Raw genomic sequence first — 20,103 nt, 5'->3', positions numbered from 1 at the left:
GCGGGCGCAGCGCCGGGGCGGGGCCCCCGCATCTCCCGTCTCCTCCACTGCCGACTATCGCGACACACCCGCCCCAGGCGGCCGGCTCCCCGGACCTGCGGTTCAGGGCTTCGGACCTGTACCCAAAGCTGCCTCAGGCACTCCCTCCGAGTTATAAATGTCCTCTCCTTCACTGTGCTGGGAGCTGGAAACCGGAAACCCAGCACGCTGCTGGTGGAACGAGGGCCCTGGTACGCCGCCGCTGCTTCCCTCGCCTCTCGGTGATAATAAACTCGTTTGGAGAAGCGGCATCTTTTACTCATCAGCTGCACAGGGCCCAGTGCTAACGGGTTTCTGCCCCACGCTGCTGCCCTAGGCACCTGTAACACAAGCACCGGTGAAAAACCAACTTGGTGTTCATCATGACTTGGTGTGGTGATGGAGCAGCTGAGAACATTTCTGTCTCCTGGAGAGAAAGTTCAGAGCAGTACAAGTGACCCACTAGCTGCAATGAAGCACCCCAAGCCCTCACCCTTGGCTCCCATCACGTTGATGAACCAGTGACCACATGTACTTGTGACAGGGATCGATTAAGTTTATCAATTTTGATAGCAAAACTTAAGACCTTTGGCCCTGACGCCCATATGAAGCAGGAAGAATTAAACAGTCAGCATTTTCCAGCAGTTAGAAAAACATCGTAATCAAGAGCAGTAAAGCCCAAAGCCAGTGGTTCTGCAGCTGCTGCAGAGGAAGGGAGGGGGTGTGAATGAGCTGCCTGACGGTTATGGCTCTGCTGAGATACGCACAGCTTCAAGTTATTTCACGCCACCTTCCCTAAAACAGGCATCCCTCAGCCATGTTTACCCTGGAATGATTATTGCCCACATGGACACACTAACCCATGGTAAAACTTTAAAGTAATAGCAACCTAACTAACTCTGTAAAGCGAGTATTGGAAGATTTTATCATCCAACCACATAAGAAGCCAAACCCGACACATTCAGGGGAGCCAAGGGCTTCTAGAATGTGGAGGTGCTGCACCACTCTGCTTTTTCACTGGAAGACCTTACAACAGCTAAGTCTGCGAGAGGCATATTTTTTTATTCTGCCACCATGCTATAAAGATGATGATGTTGCTTCACTCCCTCCAACATGGAACTCCAAACTTTGGCTTGTTAGTGATCACCCCTTTGAAATAACCTATTTATTTAAGCCTTACCACCACCACCCAGTTCTGTGCTTTTCTTTGTTCTATTAATTTCTCCTTAAAATCACAGGAAGATTGCTGCAGCTGGTATATGACACATAAACACCTTCTCAGAATTTGCTTCCCTGTCTCTCTTAGGCTATAAGTAACTCGGGCAACTTCTATAACCTTCTGTAGAACCTTTTCTTATTAGTCTGCCAGAGTGGGTTATTGTACTAAATGGGAATTTCCTAGACAATTAAAACAAATGCTTATGCTCATGTATGAGCAAATCTGTATTTGAGACATCAAGTTCATTGGTTGAAAACCAACGCTAAATGTTCGTAGAGGTTTAGAAAAACACAAGCCATTAACTACAATTGTTTTATTGAAAACCACTGTATCATAATTCATGATGCAGACTGTTGTTTACAAGAGTATAAGAAGCCATCAGAAATGCAACATCGAGTGCCCAGTGGCTGAAAGAAGATCCCTTCCAATCCCCTACTTCCCAGTGCGACTAGGACGGCCTCAAGACTGCATGGAAAGGCTAATACAGCATAAAAGTTTAATATGTAATCTAACAGCAGTTTTCAGCAGAATATTGAGCTCAAGTGTTAAATATGCTCAGCTACTCTGAGTATAAACAAGCACTTCTAGAATGTGGAGGTGCTGCACCACTCTGCTTTTTCACTGGAAGACCTTACAACAGCTAAGTCTGCGAGAGGCATATTTTTTTATTCTGCCACCATGCTGGCTTATCTTGGTAAGGTTCAGCCTTACCAAAAGTTGATAGAGGTTGCTTAAACATAAACAAGCATTACAAAATTAGTTTGATAAAACTATTGTTTTAATTGTGTATTTTGTTAGAAGTTTTTCAGTCCTACATGAAGACTGAAAGAGACACAATCTTGGCTGCAAGCAAAATGCTTATCTAGTGAAAGTAATAAGGTATTCTGGGTAAGCTTGAATGTCATTAAATATGATAAACATGGATGGCTGGTTCACATTATCAGTTGAACTATCAAACAGTTCTATAGAGTTACTAGCATTTTTTGCTGCTGGAGTAATCGATCCTTTTGTCCCCCGAGAATATTCTCCAACAAGGACACGAGCCAGGTACATGTACTTCTTCCCATCCGCATCTGGTCTAGAGTAGGTGTCGCTGGCAGAATAGTTGGCGTTAACGGCAAAGTAAGTTCCATTGCCAAAGTTTGCAGCTGTAGTCAGAAAAACAAATGTTTGTCAGCATTTCAGTGCAACAATCACTGACCTGCCATCTTCGGAGCCTGTGAATCCCTTGACAATTTTGCTTTTTGTTTGCAATAGAGAGACTTAACAAAACAAACAAGTTTGCATACAAGGCAGGACTATACAGATGGCATGGCAGATCAGTCCTAGCCTTATTCAGGAAAACAAGAGCTGTTTTGAAATTCACATTACCGTGCATTCCAGCATAGCTCCGGTTAAATCCGTAGTTGTTAATTAAGGTTAACGACTCCTTACTCGTCCCATGAAACAAAAGCCTCTCATTATTTCTGTTGCCATTTTTGTTATCCATTTCACGCTTTTTTATTTGGTAGGCCTTCCAAAAAAATGGGTTCTGTATCCTTTCAATCTGCAAAGTTTGAAAGTAAGACAGAAAGTAGGTTGCTGTCATGAAAATCATTAGTGTGTCAACAATTCAATCTGCTTCTAAGCTTCTCCTCCTAGCTCCAATGCATGCATACCAGATTATGAAATAAGTTAGTCAAATCACTCCAAACTTTGGAATGACAGACAGCAGAACCCAGCCCACAACATGACAGAAATGCTCCATGGGAGACAATATAGGACAATTTCGCAGGTTTCTGGGTCATAGATGACATGCCTACCTGCACAGCACACATAGCTTAAGCAATCAAATGCTGTGCTCTACTACAGCAAAAACGATTTAAAGAGCGAGCACTCTCACTTGGTGCTGAAGAAGCAACTGCTTAAGAGTTGTTACAAATACCTCAGCTACAACATCAAACTAATGCTGACTAAAGTTAGTGACAGCCATAAAGACTCGTCCAACTTCAGAAATCCCAGCAGTATTTATTTTTCCATTGTTATTAGTATTCTTCATCACTTGTTATCAAAGTACTTATGCTCAGAAATGATGACATGTTTTTACCTTTACAATTTTTAAAGTTTGACAGGTCCTCAGAAACCTTTCCTGCACATCTCTATACTCTCTTGATCCTGGTTTTAGTTCCACTATTTTGAGTCGCTCGTTTTGCATATCATCCCACATTGCAGGGAGCACTGTTGACTCTTGATCTGCACAAGAAACATAATCAATCATATTTACCAAAATTCTCTACTTAAAATGAAATACGCCCTGCTGCAAACCCTTCTAAAAGTCCATACATCTAGCTTATCATTAGTGCCTACTGGTCTTTGTCAGCCAAGAGTATTCCATGGCTCTTTTACCAGAGGATTAGGACATTCCAGTTTCTAGCTTGTCATTGCACTGGCAATTGATGTGCCTGTATCGGTAGTTCTTAGACAGAACTGTTCTTCACAGCTGAAGAAGGATCTTTTGCAACATCTTTTACCAGTAGCCTTCCCTGCAAATCAGCTTTTCAAGGACGTGGAGCAAATGCAGAAATACCAAGTAGTTAATTCTCATCAACTAGGAGGCAAGCATATGAACAAGGAAGGTTTTAAATTAAAAAAAAAAATCAAGAATATACTCTCCATCTGAAAGCAGAACTCTTCCCTTTCTTCCCTTCTCTCATTTCATGTGAGGCCTAGTATTTAGCTGTATTGTCAAACAGCAACGCTGACTGATGTATATGCTACAGACATCCAGCATTATAGGTTTCCTCAATTAGAAGTAAGATACCCTTTTGATAAGTGACATTTTTTGGTCAGAGAACAAAAAATAAAAATCTGAAAATACGTGTGTCCTGGTTTCGGCTGGGATGGAGTTGTTTTTTCTTCCTGAGAGCTGGTATAGTGCTATGCTTTGGAGTTGGTATGAGAATAATGTTGGTAACACACTGAAGTTTTAGTTGTGGTTAAGTAGTTTTACTGCTTTACTAAGTCAAGGACTTTTCAGCTTCCCATGCTCTGCCAGTGAGGAGGTGCACAAGAAGCTGGGAGAGGGCACAGCCAGGACAGCTGACCCAGACTGGCGAAATAGGTATTCCCTACCTTATAACATCATGCTCAGTACCTAAACTGGAGTTATGCGGGGGGCAGGAATCACTGCTCGGGGACAGGCTATCCATCACCAGGTGGTGAGCAACTGCTGTATTGGGCATCACTTGTTCTCGTACATTCCTTTGTCAGTATTATCATCATCATTGTTGTTTCCTTCTCTCTTGCTGTCCTATTGAACCATTTCTATCTCAACCCACGAGTTTTTCCCCAATTCTCTCCCTCGTCCCACGGGGGGTGGGGGGGTGAGCGAGTGGCTGTGTGGTGCTTAGTTGCTGGCTGGGGCTAAACCATGACAATGTGCAGGAGGCATTACTAAGGCCCTGGGAACTGCACAGTTACTTAAACCTGTCCACTTTTACTTTCAAATGTGAAGTGGACAAAAAAGTTCTTCCATTAAGATATAAAATGTCCCACTTATAAAACTGAGTCACAGCAGGACGAAGAAAAACACCACACTGGGAAAAAAATCCTGTATGGATGAGTAAGAAAAAGGAAGCTCCTTACATTGTAAACGAAGAGAAGTAAATGGAAGAGGGTACATCTCAAGAACAGAAATGAGCTGCAGTCTAGAAGGACAACTGCTACAAACATCTAGTTACTGCTAGTAAGCCTGTTAAGAACCTCAGAACGCATTACCTACATTTCTAAAAATTTAAATAATTGCAGGATTCTTTTATTTTCATTTCTCAATTCAGTTCCCTTCTACATTTTCTGGAAATGAACTGGCACAAAGCTCCTAACAGTATTTTGCACTCTTACTAAGCTGGATGCAACCTGGTTTTAATGTGGGAACATCAGCCTGTCAAAACGTTTTTTGCTTACCTTCAGATTTATCAATACGTATAATGGGTGTACGTTTTCCTTTCTCATCCACAGCATATCTAGCTTCTATATTCACTGTATATTTTTTCTCATCAATGATGACTGAAATATCTTTCTGCTTTCCCATGAAAGCGTTTTCCAAGTGCATATTTGTGAGACTGTCAAAGGGCACATAGGAATCATTTTCAAAATATTTCCACTCAATTAAGTTTTGTAAAAGTTCTGCCCTGATCTCTTTCTGTTTAGCAGCTTCTACCCTGTGGATCATTTCTTGAACAGTTGAATAAGCAATCCAGACATCCTTCTCAACACCTGAAATTCGAATAGAGGTACCACTCAAATGAAGAGCAATTTTTAATTTCTTTTGTAGGTCACGCAGTTCCTCACTCTCCACTTCACCAAAATGAAAGATAGACTCATCCACGATTTCTGTTTGAAACTGTTCCTTTAAAATTGCACTTCTCAACCAGTTTTCAGCTTCTTCCACTTTCTTTTTGTTTTCGCCACAAATCTGCACAACAGCCAGGTCGATTTTCTCTTCCAAAACTGCTTTGTTTTTTTCCTTTGGGGAACGTTTCTCAGAGCTCCAGAATGCTACATTGAAATACACAAATGTTGTAATTAATATTAACCATTATCAGCTGGAACTAAACAGATAGATCTATAACCCATGTTTAAGTGACACCTACTTACATGTTAACCTGGAAAGCAATGATTTGGCTGTTGTTTTAGCAGGACTTTCTCTTTTCTGCATGCTTTTATGGAACACACTCAGCAGATGTGGCTGAAAGATGACAACTTTAATAGTTTTCAGAGATGGAGCAGAATTGCTTCTTGCAAAGTCAGTTACTGCATCTAGCATGTCATCAGCTACTACAGCTGGATCACGGCCTGCCTCACCTGGAACAAGTTATAAACATTTTGCCTTTAGAAAGCATTAGTAACTGTTATAAATTATTAAAACATCTTTAAAATAACAGCTATGAACACACCAACAGTCATTTGTATCACAAACAAGTCAGAAATAACTGCAGGCTGGCAATGTAGCAGAGTTTTCTATTTATCAGGAAAAGGAGGTTCAAGACCACCTTTCCAGCAAGAGAAAATGGAAGTTTAGTTTTGTTGACATGGTGACTGACCTGGTTATGATGTAGATGATACGGTTTAATTACCTAATAGGCCACAGGCCTGACACACAATGGCCCAGTAGCTAACTCTTCACTCAAAAAACAAGTCTAGTTTATTCATGCAAGAGGTCCCCGCATGCATGGGGTCCAGTTCTGGATTCTCTGACTCTACTGAACCAACTGAAAATAACAAGAGAAGAAAAAGGGACAATCTGACCTTTTTGACAGGTTCACATTCCATCCATATCAACCCTACTTGTGCAGCTGCTAGCCAGAGCTGCATCATCTAACTGCAGCAGAAGTAGCTCCCTGGAAGTTCTCTGATGAGCTGCCCACACATATCAGGCTGCTGTGACAAATACTTATGGCTCTCCAGGAAGTGTAGACACACCTTTGAATCCCTGTAGCAAGGAAGTGTAAGCTCTAGAGCACTCATACTCTTTACATATTAACTGACTGCAAGGAGTGAAGCTTTCTAGGTCTTCATAAGTTTCTAATAACAGTTTTCAAGTCTAAAGCTTCTGCATATATTTTCACCAAAGAATAACCCCTCCAGATAAATCAAACTCAGGGTTCAAGCAATGAGATCAGCAGCATCACATGCACTGAACCCATTTTGAAAGGGAGACACAGACCTGTTCCAATTGCTGGGAAGGTGACAGAGGTATACTGCTGTAATTCACACTCCTGAAGCACTTTGGAGACTAGCACCTTGATGTCATCCTGGGCAACAAAGTGAATTATTTTTTTGCATGGCAAGTTTCCTGCTTGGGTGGTGATATAGTTCTTGTTAGGTTGTGAGGCTGAAACATTAAGTAGGAGAACGTAATCAATCAACAATTATCCACAACATAGATGTGTGATAATCCTCATTAGGAGATAAGAAACGGTGACAAATATGCCCCAGGATAAGCTTCAAGTCTCCTTCCACAAACTGTGCAACCCCCTCTCTCTGTTTTCACTGTCAAGGCACAAGGATTCATTTTATGTTTGTAAAATACTTGCCTCATTTGGCAAATAAATTTTGTGGGCCTTTATTTGTCAAGTTTGCTCTGCAGACTTGAAGTTCATGCAGACTAGCACTACGCTCTGTCTTCATGCACACATAAGCATACCATCTACCCTCAGGCTGCCTAGCCTACATTACCCTCTTGGTCTGCACAACACAGGTTTACCTCTTATCTCCTCCCTGTAATTCTTTTCCTTTTGTTGGTCTTCCAAGCTGACCTCCACACCAGCCTCTTTCCCACTTCCCTTATTTTGTGGGGTTTTAAATCACATACTTGTCCATCCCTGCTCCCCATTGACTGTATTTCCTGTTCAGTAGCTGAGTTTGGTCTACAAACGCATGCCTCTTCTGAGGCAGGAACCCAACTTCACTATTTTCCCCGTCTTGGTCACACAGAGAATGTAGTAGTTGGTTGCTAGTTAAGCCAACAGCAAGCAAACATATTTTCCTCACTCGGAAACAACAAAAGAAGTTGCAGGTAGACAATTGTTTCCAGTGAGGTATGGCTTCTCTATTAACATTTCTGGCAACATCATCCCTTGCTTACGGCTCTGTTGGATGTAGACTTGATTTCTTTTTATAATGGAAAGCTTTATTGGAATAAGAGGATGCAATAATGAACAGATTTAGTTCTTAACATATGCTTAGAAGCCCTCTCTTCTTGAAGATTTTTCTTTTCCTTCCCTCATTAGATGTTTTACAAATATCACATTAACTAATTAAAAATTAGCTGATGTAACACTGTGCGTATGGATGCACAGTAGGCACTTAGAAAGTATCCCAACAGATTCCCTACCATGCATGAACACCTTCAGAAGGGAGGTCAGAAATATTGTACTGTACCTAGTTGAGCACATTCATCTTCAACTGCTTTTCCAGCACCATTCAGAATTGCTCTAGAGACACCTTAAATGAGAAGAAGCATATGAATCCACTGTTACTACTGTTAATGCTGTTACAAGTCCCACCTGAGGCAGAACTGTGTACCACATAGTATCTAAAATATCTCAATCCTAGTAACAGTAAAGGTTATAATTGAAAAACACTGTTGCCTAACTTTTAGGCTTATGCTTTTCAATTCAAAGTGATGTCTAAAGTACCTAAGAAGCTTCTCTGAGGTCACAACCTCATTGAGGTTTGTCTTCTCCTTTGGTCTGACAGATGCTCTATAAAAAGATTCTATTAAAAAAAAAAAATCAGTTTCCCTTTCTGCAAGAGTCTTAAACATGCCATCCTGTAACAGATTAACAAGAAAAAGAAAGTTACAGACACTTCCTAATTGAACCTTTGTACCTTAAGAAGCAAAACAGAAACCACACTGTGAAACAAAAGGGTTTGAAACATTGAAAAATATACTTCCTGCTCTCCTTATCCAGCCCTTCCAACTACACGTACTGTTTTCACACATAATACCAACTAAAATACCTGTTTTGAGGCTGAAGGTTTGGTTTGTTATGTTTACAATGACATCTCCCTCTTCCTTGGTGATGTTGCCTTCCGCCACCTGGAACACGATGGAGCCAATCGTCATTTCATGTACATTCTGTGCTGGGGTTGAAGAGGTACCAGAGAAAGCTGCAGGAAAGAAATACAGACCCTCAGCAGAAGGGAGCAATGAGGCAAGAGATAAGGAACTTGTTCATAGGTACAATGCCTACAGAGACCACAGTTTGGCTCCACACTCAGCCTGTGAAGAGGACTGCCTGCCATGTTAATGGAAAATCATTGCTTCTCACAGGAGTCTCTGGTCGACCTTCATCCCATCATTGCTATTCATGCTCATATGGCAGAAAAAAAAAAAATTTTGCTGCACACCTGGTATAGACACACTACTTTGTGACATTTTACTATATAAGCCTTTGTGAAACTCCAAGGTAAGAGAGCAGCAAACTTTCCAAGTCTCGCTTCCTTGCTCTTCTGTCTCAGAGTTTTCCCACAGGTTCTCTACTGTGGGAAAGAACTTTTTACCTGTGCGTTATTTGTAAAAACTTCATCAAAAGTTTTCAACGTGTAAGTCATTTTCTACTTTCTGCAGTTCCATTAGGCTGGATAACACCAAAGATAATTCAGTCTGATTTTGCTATTCATCTGAACGTGTAGAAGACTGAGGAGTATTCCAAAGATGCTGCTTTAAGACATAACCAGGAACTGCCTTCCCAGGACATAGGAAGACACTGACCTAAATCACAATCTAGTCAAGTGCTACAGCAATAAAAGAAAAAGCCCTACTTGTGCGCTCAGCACATGATAGCTTCTGCTGTCCTGATTTGTAGGGGCACTATCCAGATAATGAATCACAGGTACATTTTTTTTCTTATCATCTCCCACACTGTTTCAGACATTAAGACACTCAGCCTGAAAACACTATATGCTGCAGCCCCTTTGGGACTATTTACTTAGCCTTTGGGAATGACATGCTCACCAAACGGATATCTAAACATTCATAATGAATGCATTCCCCGGAATATTTAAAAGATTTTTTAAAAAAATCTACTAGGCACACAACTTCTGTGAAACAAGCTTACCTGTGCCTTGGCTACCCTTATTTGGAGAAGTCTTCTGCGCTTTAACATCTACAGTATTTCCACATCTGTTCTCAAGTTCATTTGAAAATTCCTAGAGAGGGAAATTAAAATCAATCCCTGCAGAAGTCTTTAGATTACACAGTAGAAATAAAGGTTTGAAAAGTAAAGTTAAAAAAAAAACAACCATTTAGAAGGAGCTTGAGGCAAATTAGGAAAATTACGTCATACCATCTGCCATAACACGGGTAGCAAGGCTTGACACACTGTTGTTAAGCGAGGTTATTCAGAACGAGCAACAGACAAATTGATAAATAACTAAGTCAAAGCCCTAGTTACCATTCCAGAGATATACATTAACAGATGGCATCCTTACACTGAGGGCCTAGTTTACACTCTAACTCAAGTCATACAGCTAATGCCACCCTTACTGTGCATTGGCACAATAGCTTAGGCTTTGACACAGTAGCCTTCAAGTTTGGCCTTCCAAAATGTGTTAGCTACTGCACAGAACTGCAGAAGCCAACAGATGCAGAAACACTTATTTGGACATTATTTCACAGCGTGACTGCTCTCTTAAAGAGATTCATGTGTGAAATGAGTTACTCGAGCACAGATATAGAAAATTTGTGCTAATGTGATACTGAAGAAAGTGGGATGTGGAATACCGATACGTTTCTACAGGAGACGTTTACCAGCACAGCAATCCTAGCATAATTATTATTCCTAGAAAGGCATTAGCACTCCATTGAAAGCACTCCTTGTTCTGAGAGTGAAGGCATCTATGCAGGAGTTGCAGCAAATTTATCTGTAGGCAAGTCCTATACACTGAAGAATGAGGTAAGTTCATGAGATAAAGAACAATTACACTTTCATCTGTATTATTGTCAGGGAACAGAAAAAGGACAGGAAGGGAACAGGGCTGGACAGGAGAAGGAGGTGACTACACAAGAGAACTTTCAGTACAGACAAGAGAGACTGTCAGCAAACTCCTTTAGTATAAGAGCAAGCATCCTGTGGATTCTTTGGAGATCGTCAGATAGCCAAGAATCACAAGATAGACCCAAATAAAAGAGCATGTAATAAAGACAGAAAAACATGGTAACTCACCTGAATATTAGCTGTGTCTTTTGGGTGTAACAGAAAGTGAACTTCCTCAAGTGATTTTACTCCATTTTTACTACTGAATTCAAAGACTTTGTCAAACAATAATTTAGCAACGACAGACCTTGGGAATCCTAAATTGCCTGTCCCAATCGCTGGGAAAGTAATTGACTTTAAAGATATTTCCTCAGCAATCTCCAGGCATTTTGTGATGATGTCACCCAAGACCTGTAAAGCACAATGCTTTTTTCAATTACTGAAGTCATTTTTTCCAGTATGTCCAATGTAGCACTTTCCCTTTTAGCTATCTCTTGGTATTAAAATACAATAATTGCATACATCACAAGGAATATATAAGTCAAAAAGGGATCAGCCACACAGTTAAAGAAAAAGCCAAACTCTCTCATCTCCTATGACACTGTCCCCCATTTCAAAGGAAAAGTGGCATTAAATCCATTATAAAGCCCAGTCAAATTACAGTTCAGGCAAATAAAACCCCTTACATACCTTTGGGGATTCATGTCTCTGGGACCATGAAGGTACGATAGCATGAAGCACAACACTGCAACCTAGATTGTAACCTTCTGTTTTCAACACACATCCTTCCTTGGGTGTTCTTCCTAGACCTTCTTCTTCTAAGCCCATCTGAAGCATTGGCCCTGCCTTGCTTAGCAAAGCTTTAGAGAGTGGCCCTTTATCCAGCTGGAGGTCTCTGTCAACACTGACAACAACAATGTCTGTCTGAAAAATACACAAGCAAAAACTCTAGCTTTAAGTATCACATTTAAATTTTGCACTGATTAGTCAAATGCAAGCCTGTCTGCTGATTTACAAAGTGAATTTTTAGAACAGCAATCAGAGTGAATAAAGTTTTGGAATAAACCAGAAGTTATGCTCAATTCTAATATCATGAGCCTGCCCAAAGCAACACAAAAGCTGAGTTAACAGTGAAATTCATTTCAAACCGATGGGAGAAAGTTAAAATTCTGCATTCCTGGTCTATTCATTCTATGAGTACACTCCATCTGAAAAACATTTATGCAAGTTTGTTCTCCAAAAGAAGCTCGCAGACCAAAAATCTGTGTTCACTGAAGTAAGCAGGACCTCCCATACATGGCTGATCTAGAGAAAAAGGAGGAATGAAGACAAGCAAGACCGGAGGAAAGCTAAGAAGAAAGAAGTGAGAAAAGTAGTAACTTCTAAGGGAGAGACATACAAAGGGCTATGAACATTGTGTCAAGCACTATATTCAGCTCCTCAGGAAGGACCTCTATACACATTTTAATGTATATTCCACCTTGGCCAACTGGAGGACCTGCATGCAGCAGCTGTGGGATGCATCCACTCCTGAAAGGATTTGCTGGCCATTATGGGAAGGGTTCTGAAAGGAGTTGCTTCCAGTATCAGTGATCCCAGCAGAGTAGCTATCAGCCAGTTAACAGCAATTCAATGCTGGAGGCAACTGGGAATCAATTAGTAAAGTTGGTTCTCCACAAGAAATGCAACAACAATTGCACTTTTCCTGCCAGTGTTCACCAATGACATAATGAATAATAGTTCCCCAGATAAATAACCTAAAGATAAAACCAGAACAGCTGTAGGCCCAGGGCTCAGATGTGCATGTGTCTGCTGCCTCAGGACCACAGTGGATCTGGAAGCAGCCCAGCCACTCTCACACAGCAGGATACTGGCGTTAACCAACACTGAGCACCTTCTTCTGCTTTTGCTCTAGTATCACATTCTTGTAAGCAGGATTTCTGGGAAGGTCAATGCTGCATCCAGGTAGTTCTTGCCCAGCAAGGTAAGGTCAGAGGGATTTGGAGCACAGAACCATTCTTGCCGACCCCAGTTGCTTCTGCTAAATTGTAATGCACTGTGTACCATGGGGATCTGCGCACCGGTCAGTAGATGACAAATTGCAATGCTACACAGCTATCTGCATCTATCATGTAAAATCATCATCTAACAGCAATTCTTATTATCAGCAGTGACAGCCAATTCAGTAACATATCAAACATGTTACATTGCTAATTATAGAAGATGGTCTAAGGTTGGTCGGTTTTTGTTTTTTCATTTTTTTGTTAAAAAACCAACCACTTGATATTTTAAAAGCAGATAATTTCAAACACTTACTGTAGCATCTTCAATGCTTCCTTTTTTCAGCATGATGTCAAGGCCTTCCTTGGTTGTTACCAATGGGAAGTTCTTACTACTTCGAGTAATTTTACTTTTCCTAGGCTGATGAACTGTACTGGTCTGAGGCAGTGACATGCAGGAAGGTGAATAATCTGAGAACACTTCGCTCAGCGCCTTGCTGAAAGCCTGAATGTTATCCTGTGCAATATCCACAAGATGAACCTCCTTCAAGCTGCTGTCCCCCATGAATTCTTTCAAGGTCTCCCTGATGGAAGATACAATTGAATACGTACACAGTTCCAGTGGGAAGCCAAAAATCCCTCCACTTATAGCAGGCAGAGCTATAGAACAATGATTGTATGTTTCAGCCAGTTGCAGACTTTTCTTCACCGTCTTTCTTAACAAGTACACGCACTTTTCTGCTTCATCCTTCCTCCACCTGGGCCCAACAGCATGAATGACGTTCTTGCAGGGGAGTTTGCCAGCGCCCGTGATAACTGCGCACCCAGGCTGCAAAGTCCCGTTCTTCCTCACCAGCTCGTCACACTCCTGTTGCAGCTCTGGACCAGCCGCTTTTGACAGTGCCTCAGCAAGGCCACCGATGTGTTTTAAGTCTTCATTAGATGCATTTACCACAACATCAACAGGATAAGCACACAAGTCAGCTTTATAAACCGCTATTACAGTTCCACCTATGGTTACCTGTCTAAAGGGCTGGCCTGTATTACTATGTTCTTCCAGCTGTTCTTCTGACTGCTCTTCCAGCCTGACTAGACACTTAAAGTCTTGTTTCGCGCTGGCGGCAAAAAAGTGTTCTCGTTCTTTGAAATACGCCTTGGCTCCTGGCTCTCTAATTATCACACGCTTATAATGCAGGCCAGACAGAATTTGCTCAACTAAAGTGACTCCCTTCAGCACCTCTCTTCTCGGCCCACTGAAGGATACAACTCTGCATTTCTTCTGTGTGCTAAAGTCAACTTTCACACCTTTATTCTGTAAGTCACCCCAAACACTAGTCTTCTCTTTCTCAAAAAACATTATGACTGCCATGGGCTTTCCTCCGATGATCTTCTGTACTTGCGTGTTTTCATCTATAAAGTTAAAAAGTTCTTCAACGGCTTTTGCTACTGCTTGAGAACAACCAGCAATGATGACCTGACTTTCTGCCTGAATGACTGTTACAGCTTCATTAGAGCAGTTTTGCTTGGTGAGCATCTTCCATTCCTTTTTCTGGAGGACTGACTCATCATCCAAAGCAATGCTTTTGTAGTCCAGTTCCTTCTTTAGTTCTTCTTCTGCTTTTAGGAGATCTTCAGGAGTGCTCCCTTTCAAGAGGATAGCTTCTGTGCCAAGCTCATAAAAGGCACTAATTTGTTTTGACATAAACAGGCTCTGTGACAGGGTTTCATTATCAATATGCTCTAAAAACTGGAAAATATAAGGGTGGATTTTAACTGTTTTCTTTGCCATTTTGCGTATATTATCTAATATTTCCCCTTTTACTTTATAAACTTCCTCAGGCACTCCACATAGGTTAATTATCTTCTGCAAATGATCATAAGTTATCTGCAGGGCTGGGAACTCCATATGAATTTTTTCTTCAAGACCAGTACTCTGTAAAATTGCGTATTCCCCTGGACCCATTACCACCATTTCTTCAGTTCTTTGCTTTTCTCTTTCAATTTCTCTGGTGGCCTTTTCTATCAGAAACTTCAGTTCTTGTTCAACATTCTTCACAACTTCTTTTTCACCTACTAGAACAAGTAAATCGTTGGAAGTGTATGGGATTATCAAAACTTCATCATGGGCGAAGCTGTTTCTAATGGCTTCCCACACCTCTGTGCTTACTTTACATTTAATTGTTTTATACTTTGACATGCTATGTGAAAAGGCTGTGGAAACATTTTTATTCCAGGTCTTCATCAATCGAGATAGTAATCTTTTCTGTTCAGACAAAGTAGCTGAAGGATGCAAAGTAACTTTTGGGTCTGCACAGTGGGGTTCAGGCCACGTTAGCACACAATTACACTTTGCCATTTCACAATTTATTGCCTCAGTTAGCCTATTATTTCTCTTCAAGTAATACCAGATATATGGATCCAGAGGCACTGTAACTGGATCTGGCTTCTTTACTTGTGGCCCTTCCTTTCCATACAGAGCTGTTCCCAGTGAGACGTAGTAAGGATAGACAGAGACTGGTGTTTTGTTGAACAAATGCTGCTTTGCCAAGATATTGGTTACATCTAAAATGAACAAACAAAAAACCAAACAAGTAATGCTAGCACTTAAAACCGAAAGATCTTCTGTTTGCTTTTTAAATTTTGTTTTCTAGATAATAATGCTTGTTATGTCTAAAAACAGTTTTACATTAATTTTCCCCCCTTCCCAGGTAAAAATAATTCCAAATTACTGAAGAGTTACTGGTTTTAAATGCCAAAAACTAAGTTAGAGAGAGACAGCTAAGAACCAACACTGTTCACCTGTAGGAGGAAGTATGCACAGCACTGTCTCTGCCCCCACTTCTGTTATATGCTGTGCTTTAAGTGACCAACTCGGTAGCTGCCTGGGCTATTACTCAGCAGTATCACATCACAGCTCCTCCGTTTCCCGCAAAAGAGTATCCCTTTTCTTCAACTTCCCTTCAGCTCTCCCCTTCACCATAAACACCTCCAGCTTCCCCCTTGTCCTCCACCTTCCACAGATGCTCACGTTTCTGTCCCTGGCTGGACAAGCCACAGCCAAAAAGCTGTCCAGGAAATTGTCCTTAGAGGAGCCTGACAGCACACAATGCCACGCGGCAGCCAGTGGCGTAGGCTAGAGTGGGGAGAAGTCTCCTCTACTACGTAGGGCTATACTCAAACTGTAACCTGAACTCTGTAAGGATCAAGGCCTGGGTGAAAGAAAAAGAAAAAATTCTAAACATCATGCCCAGATGGTCCAAAACTTAAGCTTGCACTCCAGTTAGCAGAGGCCTGCTGACAAAGCACCAGATCTGCTGTTTTATGAGGGCAAAGTAGGCATTTCTCCAGAAAACCCACATGTTGATCTTTAAGTGAAAGGACCTCAAGGAAATAAGGGCTTTTTATTTCTGCATTACCTTTATGGTCACTGAATGTAATGATAGCTGCATCTTCGTCAGGCAGCTGCTGAACATCCACCACTTGCGCACCTCCGTTCTTCTTATTTTCAAAGTAGATGGTTATATAGTCACTGGGTGTGTCAGGTGGTATATTTTCAGCCCTAACACTTTTTGTTAGCTCAAGGCACCGTGCAGTAATATTTTGTCGCTTTGCTCTGGGGTTTTGATTAAGCTTTTTAGCAAATTCCCCTGCAGCTAGAAAGAGAGGGGAGAAGAAAAAAGAAAAAGGAAAGAAAACGAACCCAAGATCAAACTAGTAGCTCACTTTTCTACTGTGATGTTAGCAGACTATCGCTGCCTGCATTGACCAAATTACAAAGCATCTATCAACTGAGAGGTGCCCACAAAGCTACTTCTTTCCACATATTCAGTATCTGTCACCTGGTATTCATCACTTGGTTGATCACAATTGTTTACTACAACTACCATAGCCAGAATTTGTCACTAGTTTTCCTACTGAGTAGTACTGGGTCTATTTAACCCCAAAAGAAAATAAGATCAGGTTCATTTTTGGGCTATGGCTTTATACACAACTAATCAGACATAAACCAGCAGTTCAAATTTGGATTCTTTCAGTTTTATGATAAACACATTCTATTTTTGGTTATTTTTCCCCCCCGTTATCATCACAGTAAAAGATAGTCAAGTCACTTTTACATCTGTCAGGCAAGTATCTAGTTATCTCCTAAAGGCTACACCAAAAGTTTGGGACTGGACCACAATATGAGAGGCAAATAATTTGTGACTTCTAAAGCAGAAAACCCCATGCCTTCTCAGAGACTATAAACTTCTTTGGTTTAGTTATGTCACAGACTAATCCCTTCACAACTTTAAGACTTCTGAGAAACTTTATTCTTACATATTACTTGTAATACAACTATTCCCACGAAGTTGATTCAAAGTGGCATATAACTTGTTTTCAGCACTTTCTACCTTCTAAAGAGATTTACAGTTTTTCCACACAGAAGACAGAATTCTCTCTTCTTCCCCGACCCCCCACCTCACCCACTATCAAGCACACGTAAAATCACCTTGTCCCTAAAAGGACTGAGGCGCAGCAGCACTCAAAGAATCCTGGAACCACTTCACCACTGTCAGTTTAATTCAGGTCTCCTGGTAATGTGATGCTGTTATCTCTGCAACATCGGCTATAGCATTGGCTTACACTGTTTCTGAATCTGGTCCTATCATACCACTTCTGTTGCCCATGTCCTGGGATGGGATTTGTTAATAACACAGACATAAATCTTGGCAGGAACCAGGAAGTCCCTCCAACATCTCACTGGTGAGAAGTAGGAGTAGACAGCTCTTCGTCACCTGGAAGATGCCTTCATCATCAATCACTAATAAGGCAGATGAGAAAGTGTATGGTATTGAACACACTAAAAAAACCAGCAGTGGGCATGCAGTAGCTTAACGACTAGCTGGTACTGCAGCATCAGGCAAAGCATACGTGAAATGTGGAATTAACACCATAACTGACAGCTGCCACTCTGCATAAGGACAGCTGGACTCGCCTCAGCATCCCACAGTCCATCCAGCCCACTATCCTCTCTCCAGCAATGGCCACAGCAGGTATCTAGAGAACAGCTGTAAGAAAATGCTGCTTCCCTAATCCTCTCCCAGCCTCTCAATCTATTACAGTAGATCTCCCAAGCCTGATGCAGTCTATTTAATAAACTTAACAAGTACATGGAACAGAGCTTTTTCAATTTTTCCCTCAAATCCATACAAACTTACTGCACATGTAACACCTTCTGGCAAGGAGAGCCTTTATCCTCGATCTGTTCTAAGAGTGAGTACAACCTTTTGTTGCTTGTATAAAGCTATATACATATACCTATGTCCAAATCAGAGCTAGCCCTCTTCTGACTTACGCTGGCTTCTATACCTTACAGATAAAAGGTATGTCATTAATTTTAGTAGACTAAATCCTCATTTTAAATGATGCAGTATCAGATTAAACCTGTGACAGAAAACATTAATTTCCTGCTTAGTCTTCCTCACACACACGTAGCTAATAAAGATCTGCAATCCTGACTCCTTCTTACCAGTATTTCCAGTAAAAGTAACTACAGCAGCATGTATTTCAGGTATCATTTCCACATTGAAGTCACCATCACCCTCTGACAAGCCACTGATGTTCTCAACCAGCATAATTAACACGTAATCTTTTACTGTCTCCTGCACATTTTCAAGCACAACTATGGTGGAAAGCAGGGATCCTTGAGAGTCCTCCACTTGGCATGGCTCCTGGAAGGTCTCCACTTGCCATGGCTTCACGACCAGATCAATTTTCTTCACCGAGTGATGCTTCCTTTGCAAAACTTCTTGGGCATCTAGTTCCACAGGAAAACAAAGATATGATCTTCCCCTCCTGCCACAGCAGACCAACATGTTAAATTACACCCTACTTTAAAAATCTGGCCAGCCACATTTTCTCATATCACAGAAGAAAGAGAAATAAGGACAAACTACATCAAAAGTTAGGGTCAGGATAAAAGCTGCTCTATGATCTAGATGTCCTCAGTCTCCCCAAAGGAAAAAAAAAAAAATTTAAAAAAAAAAATTGCTTTTTGATATAAGTGCTACCTCCTTTCTACTGCACTTAAGTGCAAGAAACTCTTCTCCAGATTAGTAATATCTAATAAATAGGAAATAAAGGGTTTTCCATCCTGCTTATCTTGTGTATTTAACAAATATTTAACTATTAACTATTTAACTGTATTTTACTATGTTAAATATTTAACTATTTCTCCTGCATAAACAGTTTCCTCTTTTTGCATACATTCTTCACACACTAACAAGTAGTCAACAGCACTTTAGCATAGAGGAAAACCACAGATAAATTGAGGGTACTTCAAAATAATTTTCTGTCTTACAAATACATAGTATTTCCTACCTCTTTTCCTACCAATCTCCAAAACCCTCACAATTGAAATGAATATGAAAGAAAATACAACAAAATAATATTTACCCATGATCTGCAGTTATACTGTACTATGCTTTACCCAGTGTCCTGAACTAGAATTAAAGCTTATTCTGCAGGCTCCTGACATTATTTTTCCTGCAATATTCCCTGTGAGCCTGGACCAAGCATTTGGGACAGGTCTAGAGAACCACTTCTTTCGCTGTGGTTTATAATAAACGCTGTCAGAAACACACACCTGCATTGGATAGACAGGCACATTTGCTCCTTTTACATTCTGTCACTCTTTGGGAATTTCTACTGGAGGAATGCCCACAAAGGGATCCAGCATCAGCAAAGGCCTATTTTTAAAAAGGAGCTTTAGTTAAGATAACACCCATAAGATACAATCATACCTTCCTCATCCTGAAAGGTGATGATCATTTGCTGATCCTTTTTGATGTAGGACTCAATGGTCCCCCCACCGGACTTCTTTTTATTTTCAAAGTACATTTCCACAATCTCATCTTCTATTTCCTCCCCAGAGGCAGTGGTTACTAGTATGACAGATTTCCTAGAGGTTGCTTTTTCAGCCTCCAGTTTCTTACATGATTCTGAAATGAAAGATCACACTCTAATGCCTTAGGCAAAAGTTTAAAAAAAACCCCAAGCTTATTATCTTCCAAACTTTCACACCACTTGCTGTTCAGATCACAGAAGAGGGAAAAAAAGAGGCAAATAAACAGTAATTAAAGTGGTTTTTCATGTTTATTGATTTTCTGGGGTTTTTTGTGGGGAAAAAAAAAACCCAAACAAAACACAACAGCCCTTAAGCTGAGCATATCACTAGTGTGAGTTGTCCTATCAACAGGTGAGGATAAAAGGCTTCCATTCATCACCAGGCAGACAGCGGAAGTAATGGCTACGAAAGCTTCTTCACTATCCTGTTTTGGCTGGGATAGAGTTAATTTTCTTCCTG

At 40.9% G+C, this 20,103-nt stretch overlaps 1 protein-coding gene across 1 annotated transcript; it reads right to left on the bottom strand.

Moving 5' to 3' along the window:
* Window positions 1-2,095: 2,095 nt before the first annotated feature.
* LOC104625667 (poly [ADP-ribose] polymerase 14-like) lies at window positions 2,096-19,637 on the bottom strand. Its single transcript, XM_010293356.1, has 15 exons — window positions 19,541-19,637; window positions 18,268-18,555; window positions 16,175-16,411; window positions 13,075-15,320; window positions 11,449-11,682; window positions 10,948-11,169; window positions 9,841-9,931; window positions 8,741-8,890; window positions 8,159-8,221; window positions 6,942-7,109; window positions 5,873-6,079; window positions 5,180-5,773; window positions 3,324-3,469; window positions 2,609-2,783; window positions 2,096-2,385 (listed from the first exon to the last, which is right to left on the bottom strand). Exons 1-15 carry the CDS (start codon window positions 19,635-19,637, stop codon window positions 2,096-2,098), a joined length of 5,208 nt encoding a protein of 1,735 aa, XP_010291658.1.
* Between the last annotated feature and the right edge of the window lie 466 nt (window positions 19,638-20,103).

This window comes from Phaethon lepturus, unplaced genomic scaffold (assembly GCF_000687285.1).
Source record: "Phaethon lepturus isolate BGI_N335 unplaced genomic scaffold, ASM68728v1 scaffold1718, whole genome shotgun sequence".
Lineage (NCBI taxonomy): Eukaryota > Metazoa > Chordata > Aves > Phaethontiformes > Phaethontidae > Phaethon > Phaethon lepturus.
This window is presented reverse-complemented; position numbering and strand designations above follow the sequence as displayed.

What these genes read in the sequence shown, in the direction of transcription:
- LOC104625667 (XM_010293356.1), bottom strand. Translation starts at nt 19,637, where the DNA reads ATGTACTTTGAAAATAAAAAGAAGTCCGGTGGGGGGACCATTGAGTCC. An exon ending in AGATGAATGTGCTCAACTAG is followed by an intron (nt 7,110 to 8,158) that starts GTACAGTACAAT and finishes TTAATGTTTCAG; the next exon opens with CCTCACAACCTAACAAGAAC. An exon ending in ATTGCTTTCCAGGTTAACAT is followed by an intron (nt 5,774 to 5,872) that starts GTAAGTAGGTGT and finishes ATTTCAATGTAG; the next exon opens with CATTCTGGAGCTCTGAGAAA.